The sequence below is a fragment of the Mus caroli genome, chromosome 12 (genome assembly GCF_900094665.2).
Source record: "Mus caroli chromosome 12, CAROLI_EIJ_v1.1, whole genome shotgun sequence".
Classification (NCBI taxonomy): domain Eukaryota; kingdom Metazoa; phylum Chordata; class Mammalia; order Rodentia; family Muridae; genus Mus; species Mus caroli.
The window spans coordinates 47,322,523-47,340,861 of record NC_034581.1 but is presented as its reverse complement, the minus strand read 5'-3'; the positions used below and the strand labels follow the sequence as shown (position 1 = coordinate 47,340,861).

The 18,339-nt window shown below is 41.5% G+C and overlaps 1 protein-coding gene across 4 annotated transcripts in view; it reads left to right on the top strand.

Annotated features, from left to right (window-relative positions):
• The window catches only part of Heatr5a (HEAT repeat containing 5A), an 86,131-nt gene that overhangs the window by 38,403 nt on the left and 29,389 nt on the right, over positions 1–18,339 (top strand). For 2 of the 4 annotated variants that reach the window (XM_029484723.1, XM_029484722.1), the window contains exons 16-23: positions 1,530–1,635; positions 2,291–2,478; positions 4,449–4,605; positions 7,092–7,281; positions 8,411–8,580; positions 11,277–11,303; positions 13,341–13,476; positions 17,451–17,630. In XM_029484723.1, the coding sequence (XP_029340583.1) occupies positions 1,530–1,635; positions 2,291–2,478; positions 4,449–4,605; positions 7,092–7,281; positions 8,411–8,580; positions 11,277–11,303; positions 13,341–13,476; positions 17,451–17,630 (1,154 nt within the window). The remainder of the gene's footprint in view (positions 1–1,529; positions 1,636–2,290; positions 2,479–4,448; positions 4,606–7,091; positions 7,282–8,410; positions 8,581–11,276; positions 11,304–13,340; positions 13,477–17,450; positions 17,631–18,339) is intronic. The other 2 variants (XM_029484724.1, XM_021178967.2) reach the window with 1 other exon arrangement.

Sequence of the window (18,339 nt, the reverse complement as noted above, 5' to 3'; positions counted from 1 at the left end):
AAAAACAAAAACAAAATACAGTTTCTCTGTGGGAGATCTGAGGACAGAGTGCAGCAAACAGTTCTCTCCTCCCACCATGCAACTGAGGGATTCAGCTTGGTTTATCAGACTTGGTGGCAAGCACCCTCACCCATGGTACTGTCCTACTCCCCAGTCGTCATCCTTGTTGTCGTTATCATCATCATCATCATTTCATTTATGAAATCATTTATGTATGAGCACACTGTCACTGTCTTCAGACACACCAGAAGAGGGCATCAGATCCCATTACAGATGGTTGTGAACCACCATGTGGTTGCTGGGAATTGAACACAGGACCTCTGGAAATGCAGTCAGTGCTCTTAACTGCTGAGCCATCTCTCCAGCCCCCAAACCTCTGTTTTAAAGTGGCATTTAAAAAAAAAAAAAAAGCCTTGCTCTCACTGACCTCGAGCTGAGGCACCTCCTGTCTCATCCTCCTGACTATCAGGATGGCAGCCTTCGAGCTCTGCCTGGGTTATGTAAGCTACTTGATAAGAGGCCAAATTCTGTAATATTAAAGGTCAGGCACTCCAAATTTTTTATATAATTGTCAACATTGAATAAATGAATTTGGATATTCTCAAATAATAGCATTCAGTTTTGACAGCTTTCTGTCAATCTAATAAATACCTGTGGTAATCAGTTTATAATAGAGAAAAATTATTTTTGCTTATAAATTTAGAGGTTTCGATCAGTGGTTGAACCAGTGGATGTGTGTCATGTTAGGACTGCCTAGCAGGGCAGAAGTACCTACCTTGCAGTCGGGACGCAAGAAGGTGGAGACCGGGGTCCTCGGTCCTCTTGGAAGACTCACCTAGTGACCCCAAAGCCTCCCAGTAGGCCCCACTCACCTGGACTCTTAGCTAGGGATCACAGGCCCTTAGCACACAGTCTTGAGAACCCAGCCATAACACCAGCCCTGGGATATATTCCCACAGTCACAGCTACCACAAGCGATTGAGAGAGCACAAAGTATGAGGTTTTACAATGTTAAGGACTACCCATTTAGCGCACTCGGGAGGCAGAGGCAGGCGGATTTCTGAGTTCGAGGCCAGCCTGGTCTACAAAGTGAGTGCCAGGACAGCCAGGGCTACACAGAGAAACCCTGTCTCGAAAAACCAAAAAAAAAAAAAAAAAAAGGACTACCCATTTTTTAAAGAACATTTTTCCCCATGTTCCAGGAAAATTAGACCGGAAGTTAGGAGTGGGAAAAAAAAATCAAATTACAGGTACCGAATTAGCTGAATTTTCCCAAGGGAAAACAATCTCTAAGACAGACATTTGTAATGTTTTTTCACAAACTAATGCTTTCCTCCCTGCTGATTAATAAAAATACTTTCCTATTGGTTATGATATATCTTTTCTTAAAATGTTTCGAGGTGTTGGGTGACAGTTTGTCACGTTAGTAGTTACCACAAAATACAGTAGTAACAGGAGCTCAGCTGCTCCCTCCTTGATTTGACTTGACAATCTTTGCTGCATTTAGCTCTTGTTGCTTCTGATTTCAGGGTTCTGATACTGGAGCAGCTTTTGAACAGCATAAAGCACACCAAAGGAGCTCGTCAGCAAACCGTTCAGTTGCATGTTGTTTCTGCCATTTCCAACTTACTGAAGGTAATTGTCTTAGTTTGGGTTTTATTGCTGTGAACAGACACTATGACCAAGGCAACTCTTATAAGGACAACATTTAGTTGGGACTGGCTTACAGGTTCAGAGGTTCCATCCATTATCATCAGGGCAGCATCCCAGCAGGCATGAGTCTGGAGGAGCTGAGAGTCCTCATCTCTTTTTCCAAAGGCTTCCAGGCAGCTAGGACCAGGGTCTTAAAACCCACACCCACAGTGACACACCTACTCCAACAAAGCCACACCTCCTAATAGTGCCACTCCCTAGCCCAAGCATACCCAAACCATCATAGTAATTTTACTGAAATTCACATAAATGCTTGCTATTTTGGAATGCTTTATAATAACTAGGTTGTGTGCCGATGCCTTTGGAGAAGTTTATTATTCATTTTTCTTAATCTCTGCCAGGCATGGTTAGGCTGAGGGCTGTGGACCAAATCCAACTGCTGCAGTATGTTCATTAGTCATCGATTTTTATGGACATAGCAATTAGTGATTTCTGTGTTCTTGGTTTGTTGGGTTTTTTGTTTGTTTTTTTGTTTGTTTACATGATGAACATACTTGATTGACAAGAATATGCATTCCAAATTAGATCAGAAAATTTGCTCTAATTGTACATTTTAATTGTTTTTCATCTACTTTAGTATGTGGCTGGCTCTAAACAAAGCTTAGGTCCAGAAGTGAGAAGACTTGTCCTAACACTAGTGTTGGGAGCACTCGAAAGCCCCACCCCCCTGCTGAGATGTGCAGCTTCGGAAGCATGGGCTAGATTAGCCCAAGTGGTTGATGATGGGGCCTTTACTGCTGGATTAGCTCAAGTTAGCTTTGACAAGTAAGTGATTTCTTAATGATCGTGGGCTGGTACCAAAATGGGATATAGTTTGCTGTTGAATGCAACTAATAAGAATGTTGTTCTGTAATTAACTTAAAGAAATTTTGCATTTTTTAAGATGAAGGAAACCCTCTTGGTCTGAAGAATGATCACTGTTATATGGATATTGTAATTGGCCATCAATAAATAGACTCTAGGACAGTGGGACAGTTCTGTTGTGTTGAGTACAGATGATAAGTGGTGGAAGCAGTCTGTAGGGAGAGCCATAGACTGCGGACCACAAGAGATGGCTGCTCTTGACCTCAGTGACTTTTTTTTTTTTTTTTGGTTTTTTGAGACAGGATTTCTCTGTATAGCCCTGCCTGTCCTGGAACTCACTTTGTAGACCAGGCTGGCCTCGAACTCAGAAATCCGCCTGCCTCTGCCTCCCGAGTGCTGGGATTAAAGGCGTGCGCCACCACGCCCGGCCTCAGTGACTTTTGAAAGGCCACTCAGTCCTTCCAGCCAGTTGTCTTGAACTGTTCTGAAGAGATGGTTGGTAATATAGTCTTACTTATTTAAGAATGTTTAAAATAACACTAAAACAATTACAAATAAGATTATGCCTGGTGTGGTGGTAGCGCTACTCATAAAACTCAAGAAACAAGCAGAATTGCCACCAGTTTCCTTTCAGACCAGCATGGGCTACATAGCAAGACCCTGACTCCTTAGCATTGATGGTTATGAGTTTATTGTAAATACATCGACTGGTTAGTAGCTGTGCGGGTGATGTGAGTGCTTTGGTCCTGGCTCGGATCTCCCCTCTGCTGCATTTAGTAGTCATTCTGTGGAATTTCACCTGCCTCTTGCAGTCATCTGTAAAGTGCAGCAGGGATTACACAGCCACAGATTGTTGTGGGGAAGGAAGAGCTCAAGGGCCTAAATACACTTCAATTCCCAGTAAATAATAACTTCCCTCATAGTTTTAGTATAACTGTTCTTTTTTTTTTAATATTTAATTTATATATTTTATTATATGTAAGTACACTTGTAGCTGTCTTCAGACACTCCAGAAGAGGGCATCAGGGTTATGGATGGTTGTGAGCCACCATGTGGTTGCTGGGATTTGAACTCAGGACTTTTGGAAGAGCAGTTGGTGCTCTTAACCGCTGAGCCATCTCACCAGCCCAGTATAACTGTTCTTAAACTGACGTGATGGAATTCAAATGTCCCCATGTACCTTTTTAAAAATGTGACCTAATAATAAAATAGTACTAATACCAACCCTATAAAATGTATGTATCTGTGTTTATGTCATATATAATGTATATGTGTACATATGTTGTATTACTGAGTGCAAGTATATATGTCATGTACAGTGTGCATCTCTGAGTGGTCATGATGAAAAACTGGTAGGGTGTGGTGGTGCACACCTTTAGTCCATCATTCCAAAGCAGATTCAGGCATATCTCCCTGAGTTCTAAGCCAGCCTGGCCTACACAGTGAGACCTTGCCTTCAAATTAAAAGAGAAAAAAGAAAAATGAAAGATACCTTTCCGCTTACTTCAGAATGTTTCATTCCTTTATAACAAATCTATCTTTTAATTTTATAAGTATTCTTATGAAAAGTTCGTCTATGTAACAAGTTACATTCATTGAAATATTTTTAGTTCCATTTATTTATTGTGAATGTTTGTGCATGTGTGAGTGGTGCACATGTATGTATATAGGTACTTGTGTGTGTGTGAATGCATGTATATTCTTGGATGTCCATGTATGTGTGGTGGTGTGCGTGTATGTATGTGGGTGTGCCTCTCCCACGGCATGCATGTGGAGCTCAGAGCACAGTGTATGGGAATAGACTCTGTCCTGCAGTTGGAGTCCTGGGCTGACCTTGGGTCACCAGCCCTTGCCTGCTGAGCCCCACATGCGTGACTTGTCTTTGCTTTGTCTTTTTGTGCTTGTTTTTATTTTTATTTCTGTATGTGCAGATTGAAGTCAGCGAGGGATGTGGTTACCAGAACAGGCCACTCACTGGCTCTGGGATCCTTGCATAGGTACTTAGGGGGCATAGGGCCTCAGCACTTGAGTTCTTGCATTGGAGTCCTTTATACCCTGTCTCAGGACAGCACTTCTCCTGACGTGCAGGTGAGTACCTCATGCGACACCCTCCTCAAAATCCATGACTTGTCCATGATTCACATGCTGGTTTTACTGACAACTAATATTCTGTGTTAAATATCAAAGCTTGGATAGACTTTAAGAATTCAAATCTTTTTTCCACTAATACTTATGAGTAACCAAAGTCAACGACAATCAGTATCCTTTCTAAAAAATGGATAACTCTTTATTTCAACTAACACCATCTGAGTTTGTTAGACACTCGCCACTGTGCAGCGTTCTTCCAAATACACTGGCATAGTTGGTCCTCATGGTAATTTATAGTATAATGTCCCTTAGAGGGGATCTGAGGCTTTCAGAAGCAAAGTACTTCTTCAAGCTAATAAGTTGAATAAGATTAAAAAGCAAACAAATGAACAGATTAGAGACTGAAAATCCACATTAACCAGTATACCATACATTGTGTGTCACCCATTTCTATCAGTTTCACCATTCCTCTGGCATCTTAATCAAATCTGGATTGAGTTCTGTTCTCTTAATGGTGGGGTGCTTTGTTTTGTTTTGCTTAGACGGGGTTTCTCTCTGTAGCCCTGGGTGTTCTGGAACTTGCTCTGTAGACCAGGCAGGCCTCGAACTCAGAGATCAGTCTCCATCAACCTCCCCAGTGCTGACATGTGCCATGACATTAAAGACATGTGCCATGACACCTGGCTGTGCTGCTGCTTTTGCAGGCCATGCTTCATCCATATATCCTTGGGGCTTCTGTTTCATTTAGTTTACAGCAGTCTTACTACATAGCTCTGGCTGGCCTGGGACATGTCGTCAGTTACACTTCCTCAACGTCTCAAGCGTTCTATTTTGCCTATTTTCCTTTTCTCTTTCTACTTGTATATGTCCCCAAATTTTATAAATGACCTTAACTGTTTTTAATTATTTCCTTCCAGTCTTTCCTAGATGTGTAACCAGATTTGTCTAAAATGTTTTATTTTACAGCCTCTGCTGAAAAGCTTGGCAGGCTGCTCAAGTTTGGGCTGTTTTGATTAATTGGTTTAAATTGGTTTGATTTTTTTTTTTTTCAGGACTGAGGATTGGACCCAGGACCTATTTATGTCAACAGCCAAATCCTCACCAATGACCCACATCCCAGACTTTTGTGCCTCTTACACAGGGACTCACTAAGTTCTCCAGCCTGGCCTTGAACTTGCTCTTATCTAGGCTGCCCTTTGACTGCCTGGGCCCTGAGTAACTGGGACAAGCTTGAATCACCACCACCCTGGCATGCTGTTTCACTTCACTTTGTCTTATTTTGAAGTCAGGTCTCACCAAGAAGCCCAGGCTGGCATCATGATCCTCCTGAACCAGTGTGTCCCTCTTAACCAGCTTCTCAGCCCACACAAGACCCATCTATCTCTGTTACTGTCCCCAAGACAGACTCTCCTACAGAAGCCTGTCTGCTCTGCTTCCAGTATCCTCTTTTTTTTTGTTTTTGTTTTTGTTGTTTTTCGAGACAGGGTTTCTCTGTGTAGCCCTGGCTGTCCTGGAACTCACTCTGTAGACCAGGCTGGCCTCGAACTCAGAAATCCACCTGCCTCTGCCTCCCAAGTGCTGGGATCAAAGGCGTGCGCCACCACCGCCCCGCTTCCAGTATCCTCTGGATACTTAAAGCTTTTCCTTTTGTTCTTCCTCCTCATACCTAATATTATTACATTTTAGTTTTTATAGCGTGTATTAATGACATATCATGGTTGTAGATAATGTGTGTGGAGCATTTCATCCCCTTTACCATCTCATGTCCCCTCACTGATTTCCTTCCTTTTCCCAACTGTCCCGATCACGTCCATGGCTGCCTCCTCTTGTCTTTTTCCAATTCTTCTTCCTCCTCTTCCTCTCCTACTCCCCCTCTTCTTCCTTCTTCTTTTTTATATTTTATGTAAGTGGAATTCGACAGTATGCTCTCTGATGTCTAGCTTTCTTCATTTTTATTATTTATATGAACAATAAGGCATTTATAACAAACTAGATTTAGCCAAGCTGTTAGCTACAATATTGTCCTGGAATTCTTACTGCTAAGCAATCTCTAGATATATCATTCTAAATTTGATGGTTGTGTGAATTGGTTTTCTGTTTCATATTAAAGGTAAGGATTTTCTTGACTAGAGAGATGACTCAATGGCTAAGAGCAGTTGCTCATGCAGAATACCTGGGTTCAGTTCTGGCCACTCACAACCATCTGTCAGTCTAACTTCAGGGGACCCAGCATCCTCACCTGGCCTCTGTGGTCCCCAGGTGTGCATGCGGCACACATATGTACACACACAAAACACTCACACAGATGGGTGTCTTCCTAAAGACTTCTTTAATCTTGCAGAGCTCACTTCTCTCTTTTCAGATTGGTAGCGGCACATCCATTCCCTAATTTCCATTGCTTTTTAAGTTGCTAAAAACAAAGACCAGTCTAGTGACTTGTGTTTTGTGATGTGGCTGTGACATTTTATTTCTGTCTGACTTTGCAGACCTGGGCACTCCACTCCTTGTCACTGACCATTGATTCTGCAGGTGCACTCTATCACGTGCATGTGGAGTCTACCCTGTCACTCATCGTCATGTTGTTGCTAAATGTGCCTCCAACTCATGCGCAAGTTCACCAGAGTCTTGGTCGCTGCTTGAACGCCCTCATTACCACGTTAGGCCCAGAGCTACAAGGTATGCAGAGGCCACGTTGTGATGTGTTACAAGGAGAATACACACATAGAAATAACTTAAGGCTTAGTCTCTCTGCTTAGCATATAGGAAGTGTTCAATATGTTTTGTTAGATGAAGGTTTCTATTTAGTCAGCCTGGTGTCTCCTACCTTGAAAGACAGAAGTGCCATATTTAGAGAGATAGGATATATCCTAAAAAAAAAAAAAAGTACTTGCCTACATAATTACAGTGACAAACATAAAGTCCTCTATAGGTGGGTAGCATAAAGAACTGCTCTGCCAGAAATAAATAAATCCAAAGTTTCAAACAGTCAAGCTTCTTCAGATTATACAGTATATGATTATAATACATGAAAATAACTCTCAAACAATATAGCAGAGTTAAGTTGATTGGCAATTTTTTTTTAAAGATTTATTTATCATTATATGTAAGTACACTGTAGCTGTCTTCAGACACTCCAGAAGAGGGCGCCAGATCTCACTGTGGATGGCTGTGAGCCACCATGTGGTTGCTGGGAATTGAACTCAGGACCTCTGGAAGAGCAATCAGTGCTCTTAACTGCTGAGCCATCTCTCCAGCCCAGATTGGCAATTTCTAATTATACCTTTTTACCAAATTTTATATTTCATGTGTATTTGGTAAAACCTGTAAATTGTCTTGGATTCTTCTATTAAGAACAAGCTACTGAGCTGATGAGATGGCTCAGCAAGTAAAGGCACTTCTTACCAAGCCTAAGAACCTGAGTTTCAGTCCTAGGCCGCACATGGTGGACTGAACAAACCAGTTCCTGCCAGGCTGTCCTTTGACCTTCACACACCCAAATACAAGCACGAAAAGTCAAAGATTAAGAACAAGATAGTCTACCAGTATGTTACTTTATTATTCTGTGTGTGTGTGTGTGTGTGTGTGTGTGTATGTACCTGTATGTGCAAAAACCTCCTTCATGCCTCATGCTAAACATACACTTTGCCACTGACTGGTGCCCCAGCCCATGTATCTGCTTTTGTGGTAGAAATTTGACTTGACAAATCTATGAAGAAATTTTAATGACTTTAAATCTTTATATATGTTTAAAGAGGAGTTAGGCTTTATAGGCTAATTATTAAAAGGTGTTGGCTTTTTCTTTCAGGTAGCAATACTTCCGTGTCCGCCTTAAGGACTTCCTGTCTGCTGGGCTGTGCAGTGATGCAGGATCACCCAGGCTGCCTGGTCCAGGCTCAGGCCATCTCTTGCCTTCAGCAGCTTCACATGTTTGCCCCACGCCATGTCAACTTGTCTAGTCTGGTCAGCTGCCTCTGTGTGAGTATCAGTATAAGGAGTTCCTAATTTCTGAAACTCGTATTCCAACTTAGTTGGTTTTTAGACTATGTAAATTATGCTATGTTTGGCTGTTTTCTTTCAGTCTGTTCTAGAAAGGAGAGGACCACTTTCATGCATCTACCTCTAAGCCTCTCAAACATGGGTTGTTTTTCTCCCATTAGTGTTGAACATAAATTCTGGAGTATTTACTCATTAATGGAGGCCCTTACTGAGTGCTATACTACTGTACTCACTGTACAAGTTACACGTTCTGGAGGACCTGCAGATGGTTTGTGTGGTCCTGGTTTTCTTCTGTTGTAATTATATCAGAAGTTCTGACACAGGTGGATAAGGGAGAGTTGGGGAGATGGCTTAGTGGACAACAGTGTTTGCACTGTGAGCATAGAGGCCTGAGTGTGACAGCAGCGCCCATGGAAAAGCAGAGCTGTAACTAGGGAGTAGACATGGGTAGGTGCCCTCTTCACAGCCCAGCAATGACGCTGAGCTAACTCTAGGCTCAATGACAGATGGTTTCCCAAAGGACTAAGGCTGAGAGTAATATAGTAGAATCCTGGAAGCCATCTGTGAACTCCATGTTCTCTTGGAGTGGCATGCCCAACACACGCACACACGCACACAGACACACACATGTAAGCAGAGGGAGAGATGTCTTGGCTACATACACATCATGTCTGGGTCTTTATAATGTATCTATCGAATGCAGAGAGCTAAAGCCAGTCAACCGGAAGTTCTGATCAAGTGGTTCATAGACATTTGGCTTTGATGATTTTTCTAGGGCATGGCCGATGTCTGTCCAGACTTGCCTGAACAGTTGAGCTCCAGGATCATGATGAATGTGATCCAGCACAAAGTTAGAGACGTCCCTAAATGTTATCTGCGAGTCCTTCTTGTTGGAGGAGGGTTGGTTTTTGTTGTTTCGTTTTAACTTGGTCGTGTTCTCCAGCATAAATGTGAGTGATGTGCAACAGTGTCACCCTGTTGGACACACATAAAGGCAGTCCTTTCGTTTTAAAGCCTGAAGCAAACTATGTAGTATTTCAGAGCTTAAAAGAAACATCTAAAGCTCTCACATCATCCCATCTTTTGTAGAATGATGTTTGCATCATTAAAGCAAATCTTTAAAAGATAGTCTGAGGACCACAGCATTGAGCAGTTTACCAAATGTAGTCGTAGCTTGGTGTAATCCCCTCTCTCCTGGATTCCTTGCCCAGTTGCTATCTTTATTATTTTGTTATTGCCTTTGTGAGTTCTGTGAGATGATCGTAGTCATTCTTTTGTCACTTCCTAGCTGTGTAGTGTCCCATAACGTCCCCCAGGCTCAGCCAATTATCTGTTAAACACGAGCAATGCACAGATACCAGATGTAGTAACACACGGACCACTCAGTGAAACAGCATTGACACATCGTGAGTAATGCATAATATCAGTTATTGATGCTAAATGTCATAAAACTTTTAAAAGATGATGTAGCTAACTGATATGAGTCAACCACATGTTAGGGAAATGGCAGAGAAAAGATTTTTATCTTCACCACCCAAGGACAATTTCTCCCAAGAATATTAGTTTTTACATTTGAAGAATTTTTACCATACTCAGTTACTGAAAAAATATCCCATTCTATTTCAAGTTGATCTGACTTTAAGAACATCGAAGCACTGCTCTATTTAAATGGGGAGCAAAGGTCCCCTACCTGAGTCATGGATTCACTTAGTGTTATTTGCTAAGAGACAAAGAATAAGATTAACACCTGATAATCCGCGATGAATAAGATCTCATCGGGTTTATTACCTTGTTCTTTTTCCCTGCCAAAAATGACTACATTTGTAAAACAGTCCGTCGCATTTAAAATAGAAATCTTATTTTAAATGGTTTTTATTAACATTACCAGAGTATTTTAACAATTTGGTTAGCATTTTATTCTAAATTTATTGATTGAGCTTAGTATATTTTACAGTATTTTCCAAAGTAAAGATATTGTATGTCAGGGCTGGAGAGACGACTCAGCAGTCAAGAGCACTGATTGCTCTTCCAAAGGTCCTGAGTTCAAATCCCAGCAATCACATGGTGACTCACAACCATCCATAGTGATGCCCTCTTCTGGTGTGTCTAAAGACAGCTACAGTGTACTCATATACATAAAATAAATAAATAAAACTTTAAAAAAAATTTTTAAAGGAAGAAATTGTATGTCATCACTGGGCAGTCCTACACTAGAGACTACCCTCAAACTTCATGCTTTCCACTCCTGTCTGAACTTGGACTTAGTGACACCATCAATTCTGAGTACATTCAGCTTTAAAATAGAAAGATCTATAATTAACTGTGCCAGGGTAAACTATACACATTCATGTATAAACAGCCCAGCTCGCCCCTCCCACAGGTATGTCTACTGGGCCTGCTTTGAATCTAAGGCATAATAAGAGCAGAAAGCCTCCTTTCTCAAGTGGACACTCAGGCTTTGCCTGGCTCATTTTCAAGGTCTTAGCTCAACTGTTACTTTATCAAGCTAGAAAGTAGAATGTTTGTAACCAACCACCTTGTAAGATGGAAGCTAAGCCGATTTGAAGGGTATCTCTTAGCTTTATGTCAGAACACTTAGCTGACTGTGTCATAGTCGTCCTAGTATTTATCTTTTGGTTTTTGTCATGACTGGTCTGTCGTTTGTTTCTGTGCAGGAGATCTTGTTGGATAATTCTGTGTTGGTAGGTCCCTGACCCTTGACTCCTAACTTTGTTGAGGTTTGCAGTGCTGTTTTGTGTATTATTTTTGGTTGCAGATGTTTTCCTCTGTTTCTCTGTTTAAGCTAACCATTAATGCGCAGCCCAGTATGCACAGCATGTTCCGTGGTATTTATTTAATGCCGGTGTTGACCAATCCTTCCTCGCCTTCTCCAGCTCGTGTGCTCACTCCTTGCACTGCGTTTTGCATCGTTTTGCTTTAATGTATTCATTTGAGAAAGAAATCATAATTACAGTTTGATTTGCTGTCTGTGTTTTCCGCTTGCCTTGTTTGCTGTAACCCGGCCTACATTCCTTTTCCCTAGTGACATGCTAAAGAATGACGCGGAGATACAGAGCCTCCGTCTGCTTTGTGTGACAGTCCCCAACCTTTACCAAGCATGTGAAGAGCACTAAGCATGCTTTTTTCTAAAGGATTGTATAACTGCCCTGAATGAATGCTGCATCTTCCTTGTATTACATGCTTGTAAAATTCCAATCAAAACAACTAATAGCTTCATTCATTTTTCTTTAAATCTTTCATGTAAAATTCTGTTTTTAATTGACATTAACTACAACAGTAATTTTGGGCACTAGTAAACTTACCCTTTATATTTTAACTTCTGTGAGGTCCTGTATACTAGTTTCTAATAGTAGATGTTCTTAAACCTGACTGTGGTGGCATTACCTTGAGGATTCTGTGAATGGCATTTTCCTTCCTCCACTTTTGAGTTTGAAATGTGGACATGTAATAAAACATACTGACAAAGCTAATTCCACCCCTGAGTTTCACTAATGACATCCTACCTAATATCTTTATCTTATAAATTGAGAACCTGGCCCTATTTTTGCATGTGTTTCTTATACAGTGGACAGTACCTGCCACCACCCGTTTCAGTCCTGTTTTTTCCATTTATACCAAATATGACAGTACGTCGTGCGCTGGAGTAAAGCTCTGCAGAGAAGACATACGAGGCTTTGGGTTCAATCCTCCCACTCCCCAAAGAGCATGTACATTTTTATAGGCCATACCAAATTGGTCTCTACTAGCCTAATTAAAGGAAAAATAGATTTTATGTTACTTCTCATTAAGTAAGAATTTATATCTAGGATCAGAGCATAGTACATGTAATCGTGTACTCAGAAGGCTGAGACAGGAGGATTGTGAGTTTAAGGACAGCTTGGACTACAGAGCAAAATTCTCACTCAGAAAGAAATTAAGAAATTTGTATCCAGAAATTTCTGACTTGTAATTGATCATTTGAAGAACATTGTTAAGCTTATCATTTGCTGTAGATAAAGCTGCTGCCAATTCCATTGTGATTTACATGTATTACATATGTTTAGACATATGTTACATGTAGGAAGGCATGTATGTAAAAGTTGTTGCTCTTTAAAGAATTTTTTTTTGAGGAGCTGGAGAGATGGCTAGGTGTCACTGGCTGCTCTTCCTGAGAACCTGGGTTCAATTCCCAGCATCCACATGACAGCTCACAACTGTCTGTAACTCCAGTACCAGCTAACTTCACAGTAGTTCAGTGGAAGCTAAGACCCAGAAAGGTTAAATAACTTGCCCAGGGTCACACAGCCAGTGGATGACAGATGGAGGACTCACAGACTGTCTGACTCTAGAGCTCCAGCTAAACCCGTGTACGGTTTTGCCTGCATTGCTGCAGTTGTACTCATTTCATAGAGAATCTTAAGCACAGTTGTGTGAGAACAAATGTGAGTGTTTTATCTCAGAGATATTACCCAAAATCTCTGTCTTCTAGCTTTGTCAAAGCTTTTGCTCGCATATGTATACAAATAGCACATAATTTAGTATGTGTATTATTCCTTAAGCTGTTTCTAATTGTAACTGTAGGTGCATTCTAAAGCAGTTGAAGAAGTTTCACTGTGTTTGAGAACTTGTGTCCAGCCTATTAGTGCACTAACGAGGATCAGGAGACAGTCCAGTGAATCTAGACTGAGACTGAGTACCACCAGGAATCTTAGATTCATTCCCCAAATCTCATCTTTCAGGTGAATCTTTGTAGCCCCTACCTGTTGCTGAGAAGAGCAGTTCTGGCTTGTTTGCGGCAGCTGGTACAGAGAGAAGCAGCTGAAGTTTCAGAGCATGCCATCATGCTGGCCAGGGATGGCAGGGACGCCGCTGCAGGTGATGCTTCTCAGCCGGATTACAGATTTCCATGTGAACCTGAGTTTTTAAATGATGTATCACGATTAATGCTAGGGTGTTTGACATCTTCTGCAAAAGTAAGCTTAGCGCCGGGCGTGGTGGCGCACGCCTTTAATCCCAGCACTCGGGAGGCAGAGGCAGGCGAATTTCTGAGTTCCAGGACAGCCTGGTCTACAGAGTGAGTTCCAGGACAGCCAGGGCTATACAGAGAAACCTTGTCTCAGAAAAAAAAAGTCATCCTAGCAGTTACCACTCTGCCTGGTGATGGAAGAGATTCTCAAGGTGAGGCCGGCCAGCGATGTGCACTTCTTGTGAAAACTTGTCAGAAATACCTATTAGTTCTCACCCCATATCTGAACTAGAAGTCTGGGACTCAAAGCATAGCAAAATGTGTTCCCTCGAGCTGTCTTTTCAACCCCTTTACTGATAGGAAGGCCAAGCCAGGATCCTGCCTTACATCAAGATTTGTTCATGACATCGAGATGTCTGAACAAAGAAAGGCGCTTGCCATGAAGCCTGATGTCCCAGGTCTGATCCTCAGAAGCAGTGCAGGGGAGGAGAGCCCACCTCCCACACACTGTCCTCTGGCTGCCAGACATGGACAGTGTCCAAACACCACTAAACCGACAAACATTTAAAGAATTTTTAAAAGAAATTAGATTTAATCCTAAAATAATTTTTCATACATGCTTGCCTCCCATCAAAGTAACATTTTAATAAAGTAGGCATAAATCCTGCTACATGTTAAAGAATTTTTTTCTGTCCTTTCTCCATTGTAGAGCAGAGTTCAACATTACTTAGTAAAATTTGTGGTTGTTTTTTTTTTTTAATTATGCTTACAGGTGTGTGTCTGTTTAGGTATTTGCACATGTTTAGGTGTCTGAGGAGTTCAAAAGGGGGCATCAGAGTCCTTGGAGGCGGGGCTATAGGTGGTTGGGAACAAATTCAGGTCCTCTGGACGAGCAGCAAATGCTCTTCAGTACAGAGCCATCTCTACAGCCCCAGTGAAATTTAAGTATGTATCCATTTTTATCTTATTTTACTTTTCACAGTGTTAAGAAATGAACCTAGAGCCTCAGGCACGCTATACCAGCACTCTGTCACCAAGTCACAGTTCTGACCTTTATCCTTTCACTTTAAAACTAATGAAAGTAACTCAAACCTCATATAGTTTTAACTACAAATAATATATATGTGTATGTAATTTCTAAAATACTATCTTTTAGCATGTCACAGCTTTGGCAAAGCATCCCAGATTAAAACTTTCAGATCCATAATGTGTTTTGCTGTAAAAATCTTTGCTGTTGAAGTTATTTTATTAGTACACTAAAACTTCTCTGCTGGGTGAAGGTGGATCTGGAAGGAAGTGAAGGGAAGAGTGGGAAGATGGATAAGGTCAAAGTCATTGTCTGCATGTGTGTTGGCTACTTTTATGTCAGCTTGACACAAGATAACGTCATCTGAGAGGAGAGAGCCTCAACTAAGACGTTGTCTCCGTAAACTCAGGCTATAAACAAACCTGTAGAACATTTTCTTAGTGGTTGATAGGAAAGGGTAATGACCATTGTGGGTGGGGCTGCCCCTGGGCTAGTGGTCCTGGGTGCTGTGAGAAATCAGACTGAACAAGTCATGGTGAACAAGCCAGTGAGCAGCAGCACTCCCCCGCCCGCCATGGCCTCTGCATCAGCTCCTGCCTCCGGGATTCGACCCTGTTTGAGTTCCTGTCCTGATTTCCTTTGATGATGAACTATGATTTGGAAGTGTAAACCAAACAAACCTCTCCTCTGCAGGTGCTTCATCACAGCAATAGTAACCCTAACTAGGACAGCATTATGAAATTCTTACCCACTGGGCAGTGGTCACAGCATGGTGTGTGCACATATGCAGTTGTCACATAAAGATTACTAGTCGGGGCTGGTGAGATGGCTCAGTGGGTAAGAGCACCCGACTGCTCTTACAAAGGTCCAGAGTTCAAATCCCAGCAACCACATGGTGGCTCACAGCCATCCGTAACGAGATCTGACTCCCTCTTCTGGAGTGTCTGAAGACAGCTACAGTGTACTTACATATAATTAATAAATAAATCTTAAAAAAAAAAAAAAAAGATTACTAGTCAACACATCCTACCAGTTCTCTTTTTAAAAGTTGTGGGGGCTAGAGAGGTGGCTCAGAGGTTAAGAGCACCAACTGTTCTTGGGGAGGACCAGTTTCAGCACCCACATGATGGCTCACAGCCATCTGAAACTCCAGGTCTAGGGAATCGGATGCCCTTTTATGGCCTCTTGTCTTTTGCACTCAATATAGTACAGTGAACTCATGCAGAACATAGCCTATTAATGAATAAATAAAATATTGTGCAGTTATGATTTTAATAGATATTGTCAAATTATTGTGTAGAAGGGATTAACAGTCATTCATGAGAGTGTTCTTCCTGTGTTACTGACAGTGATGGGCATATTTTTTTTTTTTTTAATTTTTGCACTTAAGCTGATCTAAAAGGCCAAGAGGCAGTATCATTTTTTAAAAATTTTGACACTCCAGTAATAACATTTTACTATTATCTCAATTCTCTTTTTAAAAAGGTTGTAGTAAGTATATTTTACTTTGCGTACATGCATATGTGAGAGATCATCAGATCCCCTGGAATAGGAATTGATGGCTTTGTGAACCTCTAGTGAGTGTGGGAACTGACTCCAAGTCCTCAGCAAGAGCAGCGAGCCCCTCACTCAACCTCTGAGCCGTCCTTGCTCCAGTACCTTCAGTTCTCTTTAAATAGCATGAACATTTTTAAGTCAAGAACAAAATACTAAACTAGCTATGTGAGCCAATTACAGTGAAGAGCTCAGTGCTTTGCTCCCTTTAAGATGGCGGCACTAGGTGCTGAGGGTGGCCAGCTGTTTAGAGCACTGGTTATTTCAGAGGACTCACGTTCAGTTTCCAGCACTCATGTGCTTTATTACTGGAATATTGCAGTACTCTGAATATTGTATAGTGAGTGACATATGTTAGCTCAGAGGTTAAACCCAATTTACCAACCACTATTTCTGTTTAATTTGTTTAAAAAATTTAAGAGACCAGCAAGGTGGCTCAGTAGGCAGAGTGACTTGCTGCTAAGCTGGGACACACAAGTTGTCATTTGACCTTCACACATATGCCTTGGGATGTGTGTACATGCATGTACACACACACACATTAATTAATTAGATGTGATTTTAAACCCCATTTAGATCCTTTGCCTGGGGTTAGTGATACAGGCCCTGTAATTGGCCTATTTGGGAGACTGAGGCAGGAGGATCACAAGTTCAAAGAATAGTCCTGGATTCACTCTCCAGTAGCATCCAACACCAACAAAGCCAACTCCTTTACACTAGAGTAAGGAGGATTATCATGTTTACTTATTTAGATTTAACTTTAGACCAAGGAAAAGAATCCTAATAAATAAGGATAGATAGATAGATAGATAGATAGATAGATAAACACACACATGCACACACAAACTCATATTGCTGTATTGAACACAACTTGGATAATGTTTACCTAACTTAAGGTGACATTAACAACTTTTTAAATTTTTGTTGCATTTATTTCTTGTGTGTGGGTTTGCACACACACGGAGGTCAGAGGAGTCTTCTGGTCCTCACACATGTATCATGTGGGTTCGAGGGATCAGATTTAGCAGCAAGATCTTTCCACTGACACATCTGAATGGCCTGCTGTCATTAACTCTTAAGAGAGTTAACAATGCTCCTTTTCTTTTTAAGGATCCTATGCGGGATCATAAATAATCACAGAGATCAGCTATGAATTAACATCAACTTCAGCAGATAGAGCACAGTATCTCAGCTAATCTTTAAAGCCCATTGATATGTAGTGTTTGAAAATCTCTGAACGTGGGTACTTCCCATATGGCAGCTGTTGTCTGATACTTAGACCATCCATTTTCTTCTCCTCAGACGCTAACCTCAGAGAAGTGGGCCTTGAAGGGGCACTGTTAGCCTTACTGGATAGAGAGACAGACGAAAGCTTATGCCAGGATATCAGAGAGACGTTGCATCATATGCTGACATCCATGGCAGTAGGGAAGCTCTCCCTTTGGCTGAAGCTTTGTAAAGATGTGCTTGCTGCATCCGCTGGTAAGTACTGGGGATGGCCAGTTACAACAGCAAAATCAAGAGAGAAACCTAATAGGAAATGGCTCACTGACAACTCATTCCCTTATCTGTTCACCTTAATTATTGTGTGGTCATTGCTTTCTTCAAATGAAGATTCTACTTCTGTATCTTACCAGAATTCTTATGAATTTGCATAGCATAAGTGTAATGATTGTCTTTTTGTTTTTGTTTTTTTAAAGATTCATTTATTATATGTAAGTACACTGTAGCTGTCTTCAGACGCACCAGAAGAGGGCGTCAGATCTCATTTCGGGTGGTTGTGAGCCACCATTTGGTTGCTGGGATTTGAACTCTGGACCTTTGGAAGAGCGGTCAGATGCTCTTACCCACTGAGCCATCTCACCAGCCCTGATTGTCTTTTTGAAAAAAGACTTATTCTTAATTTTGTGTGCATGACTGCGTAAGATTTATGCACATGAGAACAGTGCTCTCAAAGTCCAGAAGAGGGCATTGGATTTCCTATATTGGGGAAGCTACCGTATGAGTGCTAGCAACCAAACTTGGATCTTCTTCAAGAATAGTATGTGCTCCGGGCAGTAGTGGTGCACGCCTTTAATCCCAGCACTCTGGAAGCAGAGGCAGGCGGATTTCTGAGTTCGAGGCCAGCCTGGTCTACAAAGTGAGTTCCAAGACAGCCAGGGATATACAAAGAAACCCTGCTTTGAAGAAA